Source organism: Adiantum capillus-veneris, chromosome 7 (genome assembly GCF_014529385.1).
Source record: "Adiantum capillus-veneris isolate H3 chromosome 7, ASM1452938v2, whole genome shotgun sequence".
In the NCBI taxonomy this organism is placed as follows: domain Eukaryota; kingdom Viridiplantae; phylum Streptophyta; class Polypodiopsida; order Polypodiales; family Pteridaceae; genus Adiantum; species Adiantum capillus-veneris.
In genome coordinates, this window is record NC_140937.1 from 131978221 (window position 1) to 131999244 (window position 21024).

Below are 21024 nucleotides of genomic sequence, written 5' to 3' on the forward strand. Positions count from 1 at the left end.
TGCTATAATTTTTCATCCCGTGTACAACGGAGGACGTGGACTTTTGCCATCACAACTTTGGAGACCTCGATGATACGTATTCTCTTTAGAGTATATATGGCCTGGCCCGGCCTCTCTTCCTCTGTGTGTGTGTGTCTGTGTGCCATTGCTCAATAAAGTAGTTTTGAACTAGTCACTGATGTGCAAGTTGCTCAATATCTTGAACCAGTCACGCATGCAGGCTTTGACAGGCAGCATGCTTTTAGAGATATTGAGCAATTTGTGCTATTGTGCGCTCTCTCTCTCTCTCTCTCACTCTCACACACACACACACAAAAACACACACATCTGTACGCTCAGCTATAAAAGCTGTCTCACGCCATCTCCCTCCCTGAGCTCTCTCTCTCTCTCTCTCTCTCTCTCTCTCTCTCTCTCGCCATGGCCGCAGCTCATGCTCCCCAGCAGGGACAATGGACAACGGGTCTTTGTGGCTGTTTCGAGGATCCCTCCTCTTGTGCGTAGGGCTGCCGTAATTGCAACTACAATATGGTCTCCTTATAGAGCTTTTACCATGTGGAAAAAGAGAGTACTCATCATTGGTTAATTTGATTAATGGCGCAGGTTGTTGCAGTTGCTGCTGCCCGTGTATTCCTGTGGGGCAGGTAGTCAATGTTCTGGACAGCGGAAACACATGTGGGATTTATATTGTGCCTCTGCATAGCGTTCATCTGAAGTAGCTGGCTCGATTGATTTTATTGTAATGTGGGATTATTGACGTATTGGTGGTGTGGCCTTTAATGCAGCGTGCTTTCAAGGGGGGTTGATATTCTGCGTGCTTCCTGCATTTGGCTGGCTCTACACGTGCGGCTACCGAAAGAAATTGCGCATGCGCTTTGGCCTTCCCGCGGACCCCTGCAACGACGTCCTCACCGACTGCTGCTGCCTCTGTTGCTCCATCTCCCAAACGCACCGCGAGCTCAAGAACCGGAACATGGACCCGTCCAAAGGTATCATCCCAAAAGCTTTGCCTACTAACCTTCGATAATCCCAGAGAGCCCTAATTTGCGACCTGTTGAAGGCTCATAGGGTCACAAGAAGTTTTGGACAGATTCTCACTATAATTCTCACATTGTGACTTACTTCAACATCATGAGCTTATGTGAGGGAGGCACCGCATACCTAGCTAGGTATGATTGGGGGTAGGGGACCGCCGGCCCGGCCACCAATCGTACCTAGCTAGGTATGCGGTGCCTCCCTCACATAAGCTCATGCTGTTGAACATTGTATGAAAAACACTGAAAAAGGCTCCTTTTTCTACATGAGAAAATTTCTAAATCTTTTTGTGCTAGAGGAGACAAATAAAGGACATTCACATTTTGGACGCATCGACGTTGTTTGATTTGATTGGGAAGCAATGTTTATGTCAGGACAAGGGTAGGCGTAGGCTACGGGCCTACAAGAGGAGATGGTTGTGGGTAGAGAAGAGCATGCCTTTTATCTTGTAGATGGTTGTGGGTAGAGAAGAGCATGCCTTTATATAAAAGGTAGTCATTAGCCAATACATACCATGAGGTTAGAAATATATATGGAAAAACACTTGCTTTAGGGTGCTTTTTCAAGTACATAAACCATGTTGAATCTTTGAAACTTTAAGGATAAGGATGCCATATTTCTTATCCATAAACCTATTTAGGTCTCCCCAGTCTCAGAAAAATAAAAATTCTTTCCAAACATAGCAAGTGTATAAGTCAAGGGTGAGTTTAGGAAATGGAAAAACAGATGATAGTGGAAAGTCAAGAGACATATGAAGGTGGAAAGTCAAAAGGAAAATAAAGATAGAAAGTCAAAAGATCGTTTAAGTCAAAAGGCAAATGAAGATGGAAAGTCAAAAGATCGTTTGTATCTATATAAATAGGTGTTTCTCTGCTCTTTCATTTTTTTTTTAGCGTTTTTTTCTGAGTTCTTTTTAACGTTTTCCTCTCTCTTTCTCTCTCTCGCGTGCAATGTTGTATTCATCTTTCTTAGGTAATATTGTTGCTGGTCTATGTGTTTGGTCATTGCCTATCGTTACGTGCTATAGATTAACACATTGTGTTTTTTCTTGTTTTTGAATGGAATCTTTGAATTAGGAGCACCTTTAAAATTTTTTAAGATTAGGAAACCTATTTAGATCTCCCAATCTCAGAAAAATAAAAATTCTTTCAAAACATAGCAAGTGCATAAGTTAAGGGTGAGTTTAGGAAGTGAAAAGACAGATGATTGTCTAGGAAAGTCAAGAGACATATAAAAGTGGAAAGTCAAAAGAAAAATGAAGATGAAAAGTCAAAAGATTGTCTAAGTCAAAAGGCAAATGAAGATGGAAAGTCAAAAGATCGTTTGTATCCATATAAATAGGTGTTTCTCTGCTCTTTCACTTTTTCTTTAACGTTTTTTTATAAGTTCTTTTTAACATTTTCGTCTCTCTCTCTCTGTCTCTCTCTCTCTCTCTCTCTCTCACGTGCAATGTTGTATTCATCTTTCTTAGGTAATATTGTTGCAGAGCTATGTGTTTCGTCATTGGTTGTCGTTACGTGCTATAGATTAACGCATCATTTTTTCTTGTCTTTGAGTGGAACCTTTGAATTAGGAGCACCTTTTAAATTTTTTGAAGCCATTAGGATTACATAAATCTAAAACTTTAAGATTTGGGTCAAACTTTGAATTTTTGTTCGACAAAAATGCTACTTTATCCTTATAATTTATGCTGAATTTATTTATCTCCCAAAGCGAGCAAAAATTAATTTGGAAATCTAGGATTTATCGTTTGAAGAATGTTTCTTTTTTATAAGATAGCCAAAAGATCTTGAAGAGCCTTTAAAAGAGCTGGACCATAATTAGCCGTTGTTTTCCTTGTGGTAGCCCTAGTAACACAACCCATGTATGCTCAGCTTACCCCTTTCTTATTGTTTTCGTTGTACTTAGCACTATGAGCCAACATAGTAAACAACTAATGCAGGAACTAACATGAGAAAACACAGCAAGTACCCTCTCAAAAGGCCTCCAAGACATTCACATGTTTTAGCTTAAGCAAGGATGTCCTCCTTATGCCATGCTCATGAATAGCATCATTTGGAACAAAGTGAGGAGGTATAACAAGAAATAGTTGCTAAAAGCCAGTTAAACTTGTCTTTAAGCCTCTTTCTTATTCACAACAAAGTTATTAACACTAGAAATTAAGTGTGGCCTCCCAACATTTTCATGAACCATGGATAGTCTGTTGAGGAGACGAGTTATTATAACACACGAGAAGTTTTGGAGAAATTCTCACAATAATTCCCACATTGTGACTTACCTCAACATCATGAGTTTCTGTGAGGGAGGCACCGCATACCTAGCTAGGTACGATTGGGGGCAGGGGACCACCAACCCCCCCCCCACCTAGCTAGGTATGCGGTGCCTCTCCAGCAGAAGTTCATGACGTTATGCATTGTATGAAATACATTGAATATTTCTAAATCTTCTTGTGACACAGCCAAGGATTGATAAGCAAAATTAACTTGAAAATGTTTTATGTTGTCAATGCAGGGTATATTGCTACTCCTCCAATTGCTCCGCTTGTTAGCCAATTCATGCACAAAGGTTGATTTGAATTGATAATTGTGAGATACATTAGACGCTGTGTAAGAAAGACCTATCGTATGCGGTTTTTTGTTCCTTGTTAGAGCCTATTTACTTAATAAGATAAATATTTTCCATTTAACCATAGCCAAGTGAATTTTTTTACTTTTAGCCACCTTCACAATGGAAGGAAATTAGAGGGCAAAGATTGATATGGAATTATTGTGGTTCCTCATAATTTTGTAATTAAATCATCCATCTCTCTCTCTCTCGTGCGTGCACACACACACACACTAGTGTAACAGAGAACGGGGCCAATACAGTCCAAAGTTTTGAAACGGCGTTCCACACGAGTGTTGTTCCCTCAAACGGAGATGGGAATGGAACGCCCTTCCGGAACGGTGTTCCGAAATGGGAGGAACAAGGCGGAATGACGAAAGGCGGGGCGGAACGGACAAAAGCAAGCATTTGGGGGCAAAAAAGTGCGTTCCGTGCTCCTCTCCATTCCCGTTCCGTTCCGGACTCTCGCGTTCTTGTTCCCATTCCGGGTAGCTATGACACACACAGACACATATGTTTGGATTTATTGAATTTTATTACATATGTTCAAGATCAAAAGAGCATGAAAGATTAACTTACAATTTAAAGTGGCTAAGTCAAAGGGTAGTATGATAACGTACTAGAAAACATGCATCTTTGATAAGGCACAACTTTGATTTAAATGAACAATAAGAATTATTTCCTAGTTGCTTGAACGACAAAACTCTGAGCTTTATTGTCATATTGCGAAGTGGCAATGTCGCAAGGTGGACACAACCAATTATTGGCTTGCGGCGCTCAAAGCCATTTCACCCCAAAGCGTAAGGGGTTTGGTTTTAAGTGATTTTTGTGGTAAGGTTTTTGTCACTTCACATTACGTTTTTTTAAACATCAACAATATTTAAATTGTCCATAATCAATTCAAATAACAGGGGACGTTTTATCGGCTGAGACAATTGTGATGAGTGGATAAACATATGCTCATTTTTCATCAAGCTTAGCACACTCAGAACTCTTTCCCTTCCCATGTGGAATAATTCCCCCGCCATATGGCAACCTCCTCCTCATTCCTCCCAAATCCCTTGTGCCCACAAATTTTCAGATTTCCCCCAAAGCAGGAGAGCTTCTCGGACAATCAAACTTCCCGTGCCAAGCATAACTTGCTGCTCCGGCACCGAGTGACACACTGTAACACACGGCTCGAAACCCATCATCTTGGCTACATCTAGAATTCTTAAACCTCAGCATTTCTAATTCAGTTTATCAAGTTGACCCAATTGCCCTTGTCGTGTGCACCTGCAATGACCTTCTAAGTTGAGACTGCCCACATTGGATGCTCATAACTCATGATGCACAAGTCCGATTCACGAGCTATAAAGCAAAGATGAAAATATGTATTAAATTATTTTTTTTGAGGACTCAGAAACCCAAAACTTCAGCACTCAAGCTTGGTAAAATAACACCTTTGTACATGAAATTTTTCAGGCCACTTCCAAAACTTGCAAGGCTATGTACACATATATACATGAGGCTAGTGGTCAATCTTTTAGGCATAATCTAGTGACTTTATACTCATCCAAAAAATGTATGGCATAGCTTGCCAACCCTACTTAGCTTGCTTGATCATCATGACAAGCAGAGGTTCCTAGGGTAAACAACTATTGCAACTCATTCCCAGAAACCTCATTACATTCTCAAATGTCTCCACACTGTCTTCCTTTATTGATAGCATCTCATCTGTCACAACCGTCATCAAACGTGCCAGATATTTCTTCAATCTCTAACCATTAACACAATGTATATTCCATGCACCACTCAAATCTGCCAACTGATATGTGCCATTATCAAAATTCTTGAAAATAGTAAAAGGACCTTCCCATTTGATTTCAAACTCTTTCTGAAAGGTATTGTTCAATTTACTATTGTATCACAACACCAGATCACCCTTTTCAATTCCCTTATCCTGTACGCATTCATTAGCCTTTAGCTGATCCTTCTTTGTCACTTCTTCATAGTAGCTCAAAGCTAGAACTCTGTCAAATTGCAGACATTGTAGATCCGACAACCTTTTCTGCCAAGTATTCGTTTGCTCTTCATCTCCCAATGACAATAAATTGAGTGCAAGAATCTCTACTTCAATTGGAAATAAAGCTTTGTTTCCATAAACCAAGTGGTAAGGAGAAAGTCTTGTGCTCGTTTTTTATAGCAGTTTTGTAGGCCCATAATGTACAGGGCAACTTTGAATCCCAATTCTTCCCATGTGTTTGGGTCATCTTTGTTAAGATCTTCACCAACTCTCCACTGAACCTCTCATTAAGACCATTGCATTGTGGATAATAAGGAGAATTGTATCTATGTTGTAAATTGAGCTTTTTACATAAGAAATCAAACAGTTCTCCTCTAAATATTGATCCTCTATCAGAAAGTAGATCTAGGGGCACACCAAATTTGCAATGTATATCCTTATTGGTAATATGTTTGACAGCTTTAGCTTCTACCCATTGTGAGACAAGTAATTCACTGCTTTCAAAATGTAAGCATTTCTTTTGCTAGTCATAGGTAAGGGTCCAATAGCATAAATTCTTCAATTTAGGATTCTTATTCTTCCATACTCCCAATACTTGCTTCACAACCAACAAGGCATCTCCTTTGATCTAGAAGCATCTAATTCCCAATTGTAAGCAAATGTGCAAACCACCTTTAAGAGCCATGTACTCTGCTTCATTGTTATTACTTGTTGCATCAAGTTTTAGCCCTTGCTTCCTTACAAGTTACAAGTTTTCCTTGTGCAGCATAAATGACAATGCCTCCCTAAGCAGCACCATGACTTCTTCAATAAGAGCCATCAAAATATAACAGTGAAGTATCAGAGATGGTAAGAGTCTCAACTTTCTTCTTTTGCACCACCTCTTCCGTAACCAAAACAGGAGTGTCTTTATAAGTGAGTAAATGTGCCAGGGTAGCCCGAGTACTCTCTTCCACCAAAAAGGTGAACTGAAACTCTTGAAGTTCAATAACACATTTCATCACTGTTTCGATGTATTTGAATTATTGAACATCTAGGGAAGCAATGAATAATTGGTGAGAAAGGTGAATGATTTTTGCATCAAGTAGTGTCTGAATCGTCTGCAAGCATAAACCATACTGGTCATCACTAATTCAATTTCAGAGAAATCTCTTTCATGAGGAGTTTTTACTCTGCTAGGATAATGAATAGGCTTGCTTCATATACTGAGACTCCTTCCCTTTTGCAGTAACATGGCCCCAGCACTACAAGAGGTTGTGTGCTCTTGTGACGCTTTTAGCAACGAAAATACACTGGGTTTTTATAACCCCCGGCGTCGCTAAGAGCGTCGATACGGGGACATCGCTATGCCATTCTTTATAAGCATGGGTATCATTGTCGCTATATAGCGATGCCTATAGCGACGATAATAGCGACGTTGCAAAGCCATATATAGCGACGCTTATAGCGACGTTGTAGAGCCTTATATAGAGACATTCATAGCAACGCCCAAGAGGAAATGTTTTTGGTGGCATGGCATTGAATACCCTGCCACCCATCAACCATATTGAATGTTTCATACATATTCTTCACCTCTGAAAAAAAGTGCACACTATGGGAGAATGCTGCTATTACCGCACAACCTTACCGCATAAGAGGAGAGAGAGAGCTTCAAGAAAGAGAGAGATTGTATGATGCAGCCCCGTTGGCGCGTTTTCCGATTTTTTCGCGAGCGTTACCACAATTATTACCGCATATATAGCCACCCATATTACCGCAATAGAAAAAGAATCCACGCTGCCCATTCCTCTCCCATTTTTCCCTTTCTATAAATCCTATTCTATTTTGTTACTTTTCAGAAATTCGTACCCCCTTTTTGCATGGAGTGTACGAAATCCCATTATCATTGGGATTTTTAGTACCTCTCTTCTCATTGCTTGCCTCATCTATTGGTATGATTCTCCTACTCTACTCATTTGTACTCCATGAGATTCTATAAACAGAAAAATATTTTGTTTCCACTTCAAAATCTTATGTCAACTATGCATTCATATATAAATGGCAAGCGAACGATAATCAAAATGGTATTGTCTTGTGTTCATAAACAAATAGCCCTTTTGTATAGCATAAGTAGAGAAAGAAGACAAAATCCAAAAGATATTTATTAATTTTCATCCTCCAAGAGATCTCTTACAAGTGCTTACATCCATGTCCAACCCCATGGTAGCTAAATCAACAAATAAATCTATTGATTCATCCTCTACAACCTCTCCTATTGAATCATCATCATCCTAACTCTCCATCCTCGTCCTCCTCCTCACTATGGTTGGTTATTGGGAATGGTTGGTTCTCCTCGACCTCAACTGCATCATCGTCATTGGCATCTTCTTGAGATGGTGTGGTGGGATCTACCAAAGTCTCTATGTTCATATCTGCAAAGATAGATCTGCTCCATGGTGTGACTGGAATAACATACCAAAGTCGTCTTCGATACATACAAGGCACATAAACCACCTGTAGGTCATAGAGCAAACAACAACATGAATGTAGTTTTATATGTATCATATAATGGTTTAGTGAGTTGCACATGGACTTTACCTGCTCACAACTACTAGGTTGCACCAAGTTCCCACGATAAAATTGCCCGGAGTCTACCATATAGAGCCCATTCTCATGTCTCTTAACCTCACCCGCAAACCATCGGCAGTCAAAGAGATATTTGTGAAATGTTCTGAAATCCACATTGATTATCCTCTCTATTGTTCCACATTCTCTCACCTCTTGTGTTGTCGTGTCAAAGTTTCCCATAACTCCACTATCGTGAGTGGTTTGACGCTCATCTATCTTGCGGGTTCGAAAATGACATCCTTCGGACCACATAGAGTTGAATGTGAAGGCCTGCAAAAACCAATCAAGATAGATGAGAGAGAGAGAGAGAGAGAGAGAGAGAGAGAGAGAGAGAGAGAGAGAGATGACACACATACACACACACACACACACCCACACACACACACACTCGCACACACACACTAAACACATTGAGTATATTACCCTTGGTAGACATCCTCGCGCATACTCCCATTTTTTAGGGATTATTTGTTCTCCTTGTGCCTTGGCCTTGGTCATGGCATTGAGTATCCACCCAATTGGAATTATATGAGGGTATTTGGCAAGCTCTTTAGGAGAGGGAGGTGCTCTCCTACCGCCATGCGACCTATTCCATGCTTCCCTCTCCCTTTCTCTTATTGTACGCACCTCCACATACATATCCACCCATTTGCCCATGATGGGAGCATTGAGTAGACAATGGTTGTTGAGTATGGCTTGAAATTCCCTATCCAAAATCAAGAGAGAACCTTTCCTACTTGGAATGTTTGCGTGTTTTTTTGGATCCTCTTCCTCCGTCTTTAAACGAGGCAATGATGGGGCTATTGTGACAAGATATTGAGAAACATACACAAAAGCCTCTTGTACAATCCAACCCTCTGCCATGCTTGCCTGAACACATGAAACCATTAGTGATTAAAGTAACCAATAAAAAGCGTTGTGAATACAATCCAATCCTAATAAGATTTAAGGCTTAAGATCGATGAATACCTCTGGTTGTGATCATAGCCTTACAAAGTCTTTCAAGATCTTTAAGAACCTCTCAAGAAAGAACATCCACCTGGAGTGAACCACACCACAAATGGCTATCTCCTCAACAAGATGGAGCAATAGGTGAACTTGGCTAACAAGGATAGAACGTGGGAATGCATCCTCAGTAGCACAAGTTGCTTCAATCGCTAGAAGTCGAGCTGGTGGAATGGCTGAAACTTCGATTTCTTTGGAACTCACAAACCTGTAATCAAAAAACCCTTCATAATCTTCATAGTAAAGTTAGTCTTCAAAGTAAAGTTTAGGAGGGAGGATCAAATGTGCTATACCTGACAACTTCTCCCACCTTCAATATTGCAGTCTTTACCTTCGTGTCCGCAAATCCACTAATGCTAATTGGAAGCACAAACTATTGCACAAACAAAAAGACTTATTAGTATCCAGAACCGTAAACCACATACACACACACTCACATATACACACATATACACACACACACACACACACACACTCACACACACACACACATTACCTGAAAAATCTTGTGCCAATCATGGGATTTGAGCCCATATAGTTGTGTGGATTCTCCTTTCTTAGTTTTAGTAAAGGCACCCTTGAGCGAACGCATATAACCTGTTGAAGTACGGATGGATGCAATGACTTGTTTCATCCCCTCTTGATCCACCCTTGATAGAATCCAAGGTGCCTTTGGAAGAACCATCTTCCCCCGAGGCCCCATGTGAGGTGTGGCCGAAGGAGGGAGCCTCCTTATGGCCATCATGTCCTCTCTAGCCCCCAATGAATCTTTCTTGCCTACTTTGTGATCCCATATAGCTTGCCTAACATTTTTGAACACATGCATTGGATCCAATAGGTGTTGTATTTTCAATGAAGCCCAATAGGGTAGTGATAAGAAAATAGAGTATCTAGACATACCCCTAGGTGGATCATTGGGAGGAGGCAATGTGTTGTGATGCTCGTTCCAATGTCTTGCCCAATCGTCCACGGTCCAATGGAGTGGCTCCATCCCATTGCATGGTGGAGCATAAGATTGATGTGTGGGCGGCAAGAAGCGATGGTTATTGGGGTAGATCACCTTACCAAGTAGAGCGGGTCTCTCTGTCACGAGTGAGGGTCCACAAGTTGGGCATGCTCTATGTCCAAATGTCGATAGTCCTACAAAAACAAAATACATAACCGCATATAAGTGACCAATGCAAAGACATTAAAGAGCGTCACAAAGTATAAGCTTACCAGAAATCTCTCCAAGCCCGAGGTAATCATGCATGGTCCACATGAGAATGCACTTGATCATTGTGGGCCGATCACGAAGTGGTCTTGATACATCAAAAACATCTATGCCGTTCCATAGCTCTTGAAGCTCTTCAATCAAAGGTACTAAATATACATCCATGTTCTTCACCTTGTGTTTTCCTCGGACTAGAAGAGAGAGCAAAATGTTCCCCTTCTTGGTTGACTCCCATGGTGGAATGTTGTAGTTCACAACAACCATTGGCCAAGTACTCCATGAGGTAGACCGATGCCCAAATGGGTTTACCCCATCACTAGCAAGACCAAGCCTCAAGTGACGAGGCTCTTCTCTAAACTCCGGCCATGTCTTCTCAATGTGTTGCCATGCTGGCGAGTTAGCCGGCACTCTCATAACCCCATCGGTGGAGCGATTTGTCATATGCCATGTAAGAAACTCGCTTGTTCCTTTGGTGCTGAACATGTGCTTGATGCAGGGAATGAGGGAGAAATGACGAAGAACCTTGCGAGGTATTGTGGCTCCTTACATTCACTCTTTGTACCTTGATTCTCCACACTCGGGGCAAGCATCAAGCCCTGCATGTTCATTGCGGAATAGCACGCAATCATTGACACATGCATGTATGCAATCATAGTCCATCCCAAGCCCTGTCACCACATGTCGTGCCTTCCTTCAATTTTCTGGAAGATGATTGCCTTTAGGCATCATCTTGCCTAATAGCTTATGACATAATTAAAGAACACTCGTTATTCCATATAACCACGAAAAAAACTCACAACTAACACTTATTACACTTAAATGTACCTCAATAGTGCATCGACCCCTACATTGCTCCATCCAAACATTGCTTGAATATTCAAGATCTCAAGAGGCGCTTGTAATATGGAGTAGGAGCATCCCTCGTAAAGAGCGGTGTGTGTTGCCTCTAGCAATGAATCTTTGGTTTTTTGGGCGGCTTCTTCTAATGCACACTCAGGCTCACACTCATTCGCCGCCTCACGTGCAAGAAGATCCTCAACCATATTGTGCAAATGATCTTCCTCCACCTCCATGTGGGGCGGGGTGGTGGGGAGATCCCCATATGTGGTGGATGTAGGATGAGCATGCGCTCGTGTGGACCCACCCACATCGGACGACGGGTGTGACCCCCCTCCCATGACTGCTTCCTGGCGCAATTGCTCTTCCGTCCTCCTCCCGTCTCCGCCCCCGCCCCCGATCACACTCCAATGGGAAGTGACATCAATGGATGCCAAAACCCTCGGATCGCTAGTTTCCATTCAAGCGTGTTTTCTCGGATCGTCCCATAGTCCATAATCATCCACGTGAGCCAAGCATATACGCCGAAGCCATGCAATTGCACGCTTACATCGCGTATATGGACATGGTAGTCGCTCGCTCAACCATCGAGTTCGTTCCGCGCCAACCGGCGGACAGGCTACGTCATCCCAATCGACCTGCAAACACGACCACGCACTAAATAAGAAAAAAAAAATCAAGAATGTTGGTACTGACATGACTAACACTCATTAAAGATAGAGGGGAGGTGGGTACAAGAGGTCATGCAGTCGGCGTAACCTTAACACTAGGTTGGTAATGGGACACTTTTATGTCCTGGGACACTTTTATGTCCTGTGAAGTGACCATTTTCCTTGAATTATGTCAAGAGTTTCAAAATGGATTTGGAGGTGCTATCTGTCTAGAAAGTTTTCTCATGAGCTGAAAAAAACTTGACATTTTTTTGGAATATCAATTCCATCTTTAACCTTGTCCTTGCACAACATTTCACACAGCCTACGAGACGGGTGGTCCTGATCAGTCGGGAACTCTCTGTCCTGCACAATAGAGTACATCATTAGATAGCTCATTATGCCAGAGCAGAAGGAACTCGATGCATGTGCCTCTGAAAATTATGGGAAAAAAAGCATTGAGGTTACTTCTCCTCCTGGAAGATGAGAATAGGACCGATAGTACGAAATTACGCTTCTCCTGTGGGACGGAGCTAGACTCCTTTTCACTAGTGGCTTGGACTCAATTCACTAAGTGATGAGAGACCATCCACTACTCTTCTTTTTCTTCTTAGCCAAATTTTGTTTACTTCGCATTAGGGACCGTCAGGTGTCCTCCAGTTTCGTCTAGCTGAGACAGGGAGGGGACCTCACAGCTGGTATCAGAGCCTAGGGTTCAGAGCGTGAGAATGATGCAAAACCAAAAAATCAGCACCATTGCAATCACACACAATTGTCTGAGGGACATTGTCCTCAAACGTATAGAGATGCATCATAGAACAATGCATCGGTCTCTGGCTCAACTGATGCCATCTCAACGGATGACTGACCAAGGTGTACATCCCCAGAGATACCATTGTCTGTGTGAACGTCACCACAAGACAAATGCACAACTTGATCTCCATGCAGCGCATCCGCAAAAGAGACATGCCTCCTCTCTCGCTCCAAACATGGCTGAAAATACACAAAGACTACACCGCCTCGTGTGTCAGGAATATGCAAAGGGTATACCGGATCACTCCTAGCACCTTTGGATATCACCAGTGATCCCCTATGCATCTGAAATGACCGCTCTCCAAGTAGTACACAATGTCCACTACTCTGCAACTAACGCATTGAAATGAGACTCTGGCTGAGTCCTGGTACATAATGTACATCTCGTAGCGTAAGCAATGCACCACTTGGTAAAGACATGCATACATCTCAAGACCCTCTACATCATGTGTTGAACCATCAACAAACTGCACACAACCAAGTCTCCCACTAGAGAAAGAGAAAAATAAATCACGATGTGGCATCACGTGAAAAATTGCATGCTCATCTAGCAAAAAATGCATAGACAATGTGCTATCGCAAGACACAAAGTAGTCTAAAGGCAAGCTAGAATCAAAAGTAACATGCCTGTCACATGCATACTCTCTATCATTTGTCCTCATAGTAGCACCATGCATCTGCCTCTTCTGCTGCCTCATAAGCCTGAAGCAACGACGCCTAATATGCCCATCATGGCCGTAGTGCCAACATGTCAGTCGCGATTGTGAGCGAGAACCTCCTGTAACCTGAAGCACTACAAGAGGTTATGTGCACTTGTGATGCTTTTAGCAACGAAAATACATTGGGTTTTTATACTCCTCAACGTCACTAAGACCGTCGCTAACAGCATCGCTACGGGAACGTTGCTATATGTGTCGCTATATAGCGACGGTTTTGCAAGCTTCCTATAGCAACGGTTGCAGAGCCTTATATAGCGACGCCGAGAGTAAAAAAATTTGGGTGGCAGGGAATTTCCATCAACCATATTGAATGTTTCAATAATAGAGTAAACCTAAATGAATCCAAGACAAGCCCAAATTCACCTTTGAAAGAAAGTGCAAGTTATAGACCCAGAGTAGTCACCCACCAGACAATATAACCATTTACTCCATCATGCATAGTATTGTTTGCAGAATAAAGATACAAAACTAACAAAAGTAATTGGACGAAAGTAAATTTGACGATCCATGAAAGTAAATCAATGACAATTATATACATCATATGCAAAATCACTTGATTGTTAAGCTTTCCAAATGTAATAGTTACAACATAGTTATCAGTATTGAGAAAATACATGGTTTTCCAATAGTTACAAAAAGACGTATACACGTCATCTCAATATACAATCTATGACAAAAAGACGTATACACGTCATCTCAATATACAATCTATGAAAAAAGGAAATTAATGCTATCTGGCTACGACTTCGGCTAGACTGACGTCGTATAATCAGACGTCTCATCGCGTCCAAGCGGCGTATCTGTTGGTTTTGCAAAAAAAAAACAATAAGATGTACTTTCTGTAAGTATAAACATATAATTACAAAACAATTTATTTTTTTAGCTTATCATTAAGATACAAAAAAATGTAAAGAGTAAAGTGAAATACTAACCATTCCGCCGCGAGAACTCAGAATGTCTATCAGGGCGTTTAAGCCCTTTCTGCCTGCGTACTCGCACTCGTACGGTGTCGAGTCATGTCCCGTCATTGACCACTATTGAAAACATACAAAGAATCCATTATGTTAGAATTTAAAAGTACAAATAGATGTAACTATCAAAGCTAAAGAGAAATGCAAAAACACTTACAAAATCGGCCTCAAATAATGCTCAGCTACCGCTCCCCAAGTGTTGGAAGCTCCCTGCCTCTACTCGCGCTTTGGATGCCTCCTTGTGTTGCTTCCACTTGTCAAGATTCTCGCGTGCTGCTCGCTTTGCATTCTTCCAATCTTCTTTGGCCAGCCAATTTGGTCTATTCCACCATGCTTTATTGCTTTTTGTACTTCAGATCGCTTGTGCTTGCAGTATTCGCACATTCGAACCTTCATCAGGTCTTCATTGAAGCGCTCACCCTGACTTGACACGCGAAACTCGTCATGCAACATGCTGATGACTCTGTCGTTTAATTCACTTGGAACTTCACTCCAGGTGTTTAGTATGTAGTGTCTAAACACCTGAGAGCAAAGACTGTGCATGAGCGAGATCACCTTCTTGCCTTCGTCATCCAAGATGATGCAGCCGCTGATGTTGATCGAATACGGCAAGACCTCTCGCTTGTGATGCATGAACCTGGGTGTCTCGACAGGGGTCTCTAGTGGCGTCTCGATAGGGGTACGGATGTCAGGTTTCTACAATGGAGTCTGGGCCCCAAAGTGAGAAGTGTCGACGACTGGGGTGACTCCCGGAGGAGTAGCTAGTGGTGTGTAGCCAGGAACGGTCGATAGCCATGCAAAACCTGGCGTAGATGGCAATGTCATGGCTGGTGTGGGGGCGGGCAAAGAAAGGGAAGTTAAGGAGCCTCGTTGAACACGAGGTGATGTCAAGGCATCGGCGGCGGCATCCCCACTGCAACTGCCGCCGCCACCACTACAGCGTCGGTGCCTAGATGAGTGTGAAGATCGTATCGTCGACACCGAAGCTTTGGAGTGTGCTGAATTCTACAAAACAGAGGGAGACATTGAAGGAGTGGAACAACATGATGGTGCTCCAGAGCGATGACGGTCCTCATACCACCCCTTCTGCTGGGGTGAGAAAGAAGAAACAAACTCATCATTTATACCTTCATTAAACACACGAACATTTAATCTTAATATTGAGTGGAGAAGAAAACATGGACAAATTATAATTTATACTATAGATAATAGGGAGAGGGATTCTTGTGTAGAGAGAGAGAGAGAGAGAGAGAGAGAGAGAGAGAGGACTCATAAGGGGGAGGGATTCCTGTGTAGAGAGATTCCTTGTGAATTTGTCTCCTATGTGCATTCTACGTATCTTGCAAAGGATGAAACCTGTACTGCGATGGAGACTGAGACTACAATTGCGAAAGAGGTGATCTGTCCATGCTCATAGATGCTGCTCATCCCTCCACTAGATCTAGTGGAGGGGACAGATCACCTCCTTTGCGATTGTAGCCTCACTCTTCATCGCACTCGGAGCATAGTGCTTCGTCAGTGTATCAGACTTTCACAAAACACCGAGGAGTGTCCCTGCTTGTGAGAACATACCTGGAGCATACCTGGAGTGGTACCAATGATGATTAAACACAATTTAAATTTCTCAAGTATACCATATAGACATGAATGGACAGGATTTTTGCTCGTTTTTATATATTATAAAACAGAGCAAAATTATTCAAATACAATGTTTATGGCTTTAAGAGGTCTGTCTCTTATCCTCGCATAACTCAGCATAACTCCCTATGTCTATATAGAGCTCTCCGTTTTGGCAAATGTTCGCCGTTTCATTTTGTAGATCCTCTGCATGCACCCCATAGAGAGTAGGAGCTTAATGCTCGTCTGGCACCACCTCAATGTCTTTTGACTGAGAATCTTCTTCGATCTCCTCCATCGATGACACTATGATTGGCACATGGTAGCCCTCATACGTCCATGCACTACGAGGGGCTACCTCTATGACGTACCACCCGTTTGATGCAGACTTTGTAGGATGAAATATCACTGCCAGAGCCACATAACTTACATGAGAGCCTCCAAGCACATGACTTCTGAAATTGGATGTTAACTATTTACAAACTTACTTGTTCACAATGCTCGGGTAGTACAAAAGTGTCTCTTAGGTCGGTCTAGTTTTTAGTTGAATCCACCTCAAGGAAACCAAACTCTTCTCTGCGCACAATAGCGTTGTGACCCTCCATGTTTATCTTGAACCATTGCACGTCAAACAAGTCGACAAAAAATCCTCTATAATTGATCCTCAAAATCTCTTGTACCGTGCCGAAGTAAGTGAGTTCCGCCACCAATGGATCTGCATCAGAGAACCGTCGTCGACTAGACTGCTCACATTTTTCCATGATTCCACAATCTTGAGTAAAATGCTTTTTATCGATCCATTCGACCCTAAAATGTCAACCTTTACACCATGATGATGTGTATGACTTATATACAACCAACAAAGATTATGAGTGGACGTTCAAACATCTAGAAAGTCTCTAGTCGTACATTGCAAACTTACCTTGGTCGTCGCACAACCCCGAGAGTACTCCCACTCCTCCTCAGTCACTTCTTCACCGCACTGTTGTGCGCTTGTCAATTGGTTGTACAACCATCTTAAGCTCATAATGTTGGTAGGCTCTCCAGACCCTCCGGATAATGCATCGACAGTCATCTTCCCCGTCTCCACTCGATTCGTACCCTTTGTCGCTCTTTCTTTGCATCCTCGTATAGTGAAATCCACTTTTGCATCACTGGATTGTGAAGCATGCAAGCCTCTATATCTTTTGTCATCTTCTTCTCAACAGTGAGATTGCACATAACAATCTCAGATATGCGCTTGGAATTGGAGCTGATCTTTGGAGATAGCTAATTCCAATGTTAGAAGCTTACAGCTACTGGTGATGTATTCGTTCAGATAGTAGACTGGACAAAGGAATAGAAACTGAACTGGAATAAGAACCAGATTAAGTACTGAGAATGATATTCAGATTCAGATTCAGAGTCAGATTCAGAGTCAGATTCAGAATAACTGAGTATAGAGTAGGTATAACTGGAATATATTGCACTGCTGTAATTGGAATTACAGATGAAGATGATGTGGCCTATGGACCAAAAGATGAACAAAATACAGCCGACAAATGACTTAATGCCTGCCTGTAACTTATGCCCGTTAACTGCAGACAACAACTGCCAACCCGATTACAATGTAATGGGTCCTATTTATATGCATTGGTTTTACCATGGTATTACCATAGTAATTACTGATTGATTCACTGCCTGTCTCACAGGAGTCGGTTCCCACCTAGTGAAACTGTCCCAGCGATCTACATCCTTCCCTCCTTTCTTGAACTTTGGCAAGATTCCAAAATTTCTGAAAAGAAAATTCCCGCGTCTGATTATGGTTTGAAGAGAAAAAATCCATCGTCTGATTCTGATTCTAGAGACCGGACTTGACCAATGCTAGAGAGACAGCTGAAAAGGCCAGTGTAGAGCTCTCATCATCTACACAGACTAACATCAACCTTCCAGCCGAGAAGGAAAATCCCTCGACTGAATTCAGAGATGGAACTACCCAGTATCCTTGCACTGAACCAGATTTCGTTTACCCTTTGGCCTGGATGGAATCTGAGAAGTCCCAGTGCCAGCATTCTCCTTCTGAATGAGTCTGTAAATGTCCTCTTGCTCAAGGTGATCCCGCCTTTTTATGGTCATCTCCACTTCATAAGGTGAAAGAGGATGATAGGTTTTGGTGATAGGATCATAGAGCGTGCGTTTGCCTTTGGTGATCCTAGTTCTGACCAGTTTGTGACAATGCAAAGCTGTATGGATCCATCCTTCTGGGAGAGGATGACTGGTTTTGATCCGAGCTTCAAAAAGAATCTCTGCCATCTCTCTATACTATGGTCCTAGGCCTGGTTTAGCCATACTGTCCTTTTCAGGCAGTTGAGAGGACTCAACAGTAAGTTGCCGCAATTGGTTGGTGATCTTGGTGAGGCCTCTGATCTGAATCTTCCAGTGCCAATGCATAGTCTGATCCTCTACACCTCTTGTTTCAGCTCTTGAAGATCTTTTAGTTGGAGATCATCTTTGAATAGTGTTTGCCAAGTTTTCCATTCCACAGTCAATCACTCATACCAATCCTGGAGGTCATCAATAATCTTGAAATATGTAAGGTGATCGACTGGTTCTGGTTGTTGAGGGTAAAGTGCTGGAAACAAACTTGGCAATTCTGTCTCTCTTGCTGGTAAATCATACAAGAGAACTGGGGAATCAGGCACAATTTCTAAGAAGTTGAGGACAGCTTGGTTCTCTTGCTGCATCATTTTTCTGGTTACTCTCACCAGCTGATACAGTTTTCAGAGAGCAGTTGCCTGTTCTCCAGCAATTGACATTCTAGTCTGAGGTCCTTTGCTGATGGCCATCTGATCTTCAAGAATGGCCCGCACCCTTTGATCCAAAACTCCTCTAGCAATTTGCATCTGCACCAAAACCTCTTTCAACTGATTCCTGACATCCTTCATACATTTGTATGTTGGCTTGTTTCCCAGCAGAATTTCTTCCCTACTGTGTTGTGACTGGTGTTCTGGTGGACCCCCAGTGTTACTGGGTCGTTGTTCTTCTAGCTGTTGATTGCCTGACTTCCGCCCTTCATACTGGTCTGGCCGGTCTGCCTGTGAGGCTGATTTCCTCCAGTTGGCCCTGTGCCACCAGTACCAGGTCCTGGAGGTGGAGATGGAGGAGAGGCATCATCATCATCATCATTAGTATTCCCTTCGTCGGGGTCATCCTCCTCCTTGTCTGCTTCTTCTTCCTTATCCTCATCTTCTTCAAGGGAAGTCTGCTGTTCAATATAATCTAGTATATCTTGATTTGTCAGAGCATTATTATATTCAGCAACTTTGTCCTACAAGTCACTCTGCATGGTCTCCAGAAGAGACTTCAAGTTATCCAGATCAAAAACAGCATTGCTTGATGGATTTAAAATCTCAGCCAAGTTATTATAGATATATCGTTCAGTGAGGGTAGTCTTCAGAGCTTTATGACGAAGCATCAAGGAGTTGAAGTCAACTCTCTTTATTCTCAGCATAGTTTCAAACCGATCCGCAACTCTTTGCGCTTCACCTTTTCTTCCTTCATAATCTGCATAGCAGATTCCGCCTTAGCTAACTTATTTGCAGTAGTTTAATGGATCTGTCTGAATGAGCTTCAAGTAGATTGTGGTGCAAATTCTAGGATTCTCTTCCTTCCTCCAACTTCTCAATTCGGGCCTCATCCTCCTTCAATTCAGCTTTAACCTTATTCAATTCATCTTCTGACCCTGGAGCGTCTAGCATTTGCCCCATACAGTTGACAATAGTGTTCCATGAGGAATGGATGAGGACTGAACATCCATCATTGACTGTTGCTGGGTCAGAATCAGTGTGCTCATACACTGTAACAGGAGCCATATAGGGTAAAGCAGCATAATCAAATTAGTGTAGAGGGAGACACTCTGTAATTGTATGGGTCTGCAGCTGCTGTAACCTGTCCTTCTTCATCAGGTGCAGAGCTTCTTCATTGTTTGAGATGGAGACGCAGCCCAGTAGGGTTGGAGATGATGGACCTTTGCCCTTATCGAACTGTTCTGCTGACTTTCTAGAAGTAGTCGCTTTTGCCTGATCTTAGCCAGTACTAGTAGTGACTGTAATCTGTCCTGCTGACTGGTTGATTTTAGTGGTCTTATCAGTTTGTTTGTCAGATTGGCTAACTAAAGTCTTATCAGTAGTCGTTGTTTTGACTTGACTCTCCAATTGTGTCAGAAAAGAACTGCTCTTCGTCAGTGTCTTCCTTGATGTCTTTGAGTTGCCAGCTTCATCTTGGTTAGCCTTCCTTTTCAATCGAGTCGGAGTGGTCCGACTGTCCGTTGCTTCTTCATCCAAAGACAAATCAGTATTTTTTGACACTAGAAATGGCTTCTCACTCCAAGCCATTCTCACTTGGTCATGGGAATCTAGAGCAGTTGCGCAATACAAAAATTGCCAAACATACTAGGCCTTGAATACACTTTGGGATTTCAGTTTGGCAGTTTGCTGAAGCACATTATGTGACAATATCTGACAGAGGTTGATAGAAACTTTTGAACCCAATTTTTTTGTTAGCAGCGTATCGAAAAGCTTCTCTAACACATATTATATTAGATTATTCTTTAGACTGACAGCTTCAGCTAAGCAGCGGGAGCTTCCAGTTTGGTCACTGGAATTCCTTCACCACTGGCTTTTCTTTTTCGCTTGGCAACATCATCCTCCTTCAAGACTGTGCTGATCTGCTCTAGAGCTTCCATAGACGGCTTGGGCTCATTTGGCATACGAAATGCAAAATCTATGTTGTCTGGTGTGACAGACACCTTCTTGCCATATATCATAGCACTGTCATTTTCAGCATTGAAAGAGTCTAGAACCTGTCTGATAATGGCTGTGTCAAAGTCAATTCTTGTGGCTTGTATAACCACACGTAATCCCACAGTTGCAGTAGAGCCATAGCTTGGTCAGTGAACACATAACGCTAAATC

At 42.3% G+C, this 21024-nt stretch overlaps 1 protein-coding gene across 1 annotated transcript; it reads left to right on the forward strand.

Annotated features, from left to right (window-relative positions):
• Positions 1-243: 243 nt before the first annotated feature.
• Positions 244-3823, forward strand: LOC147454638 (cell number regulator 4-like). The gene is made up of 4 exons (XM_086517390.1): positions 244-493; positions 601-672; positions 783-986; positions 3544-3823. The coding sequence occupies exons 1-4, from the start codon at positions 418-420 to the stop codon at positions 3600-3602; spliced, it is 411 nt and encodes a 136-aa protein (XP_086373516.1). The 5' UTR covers positions 244-417; the 3' UTR covers positions 3603-3823.
• Positions 3824-21024: the final 17201 nt, after the last annotated feature.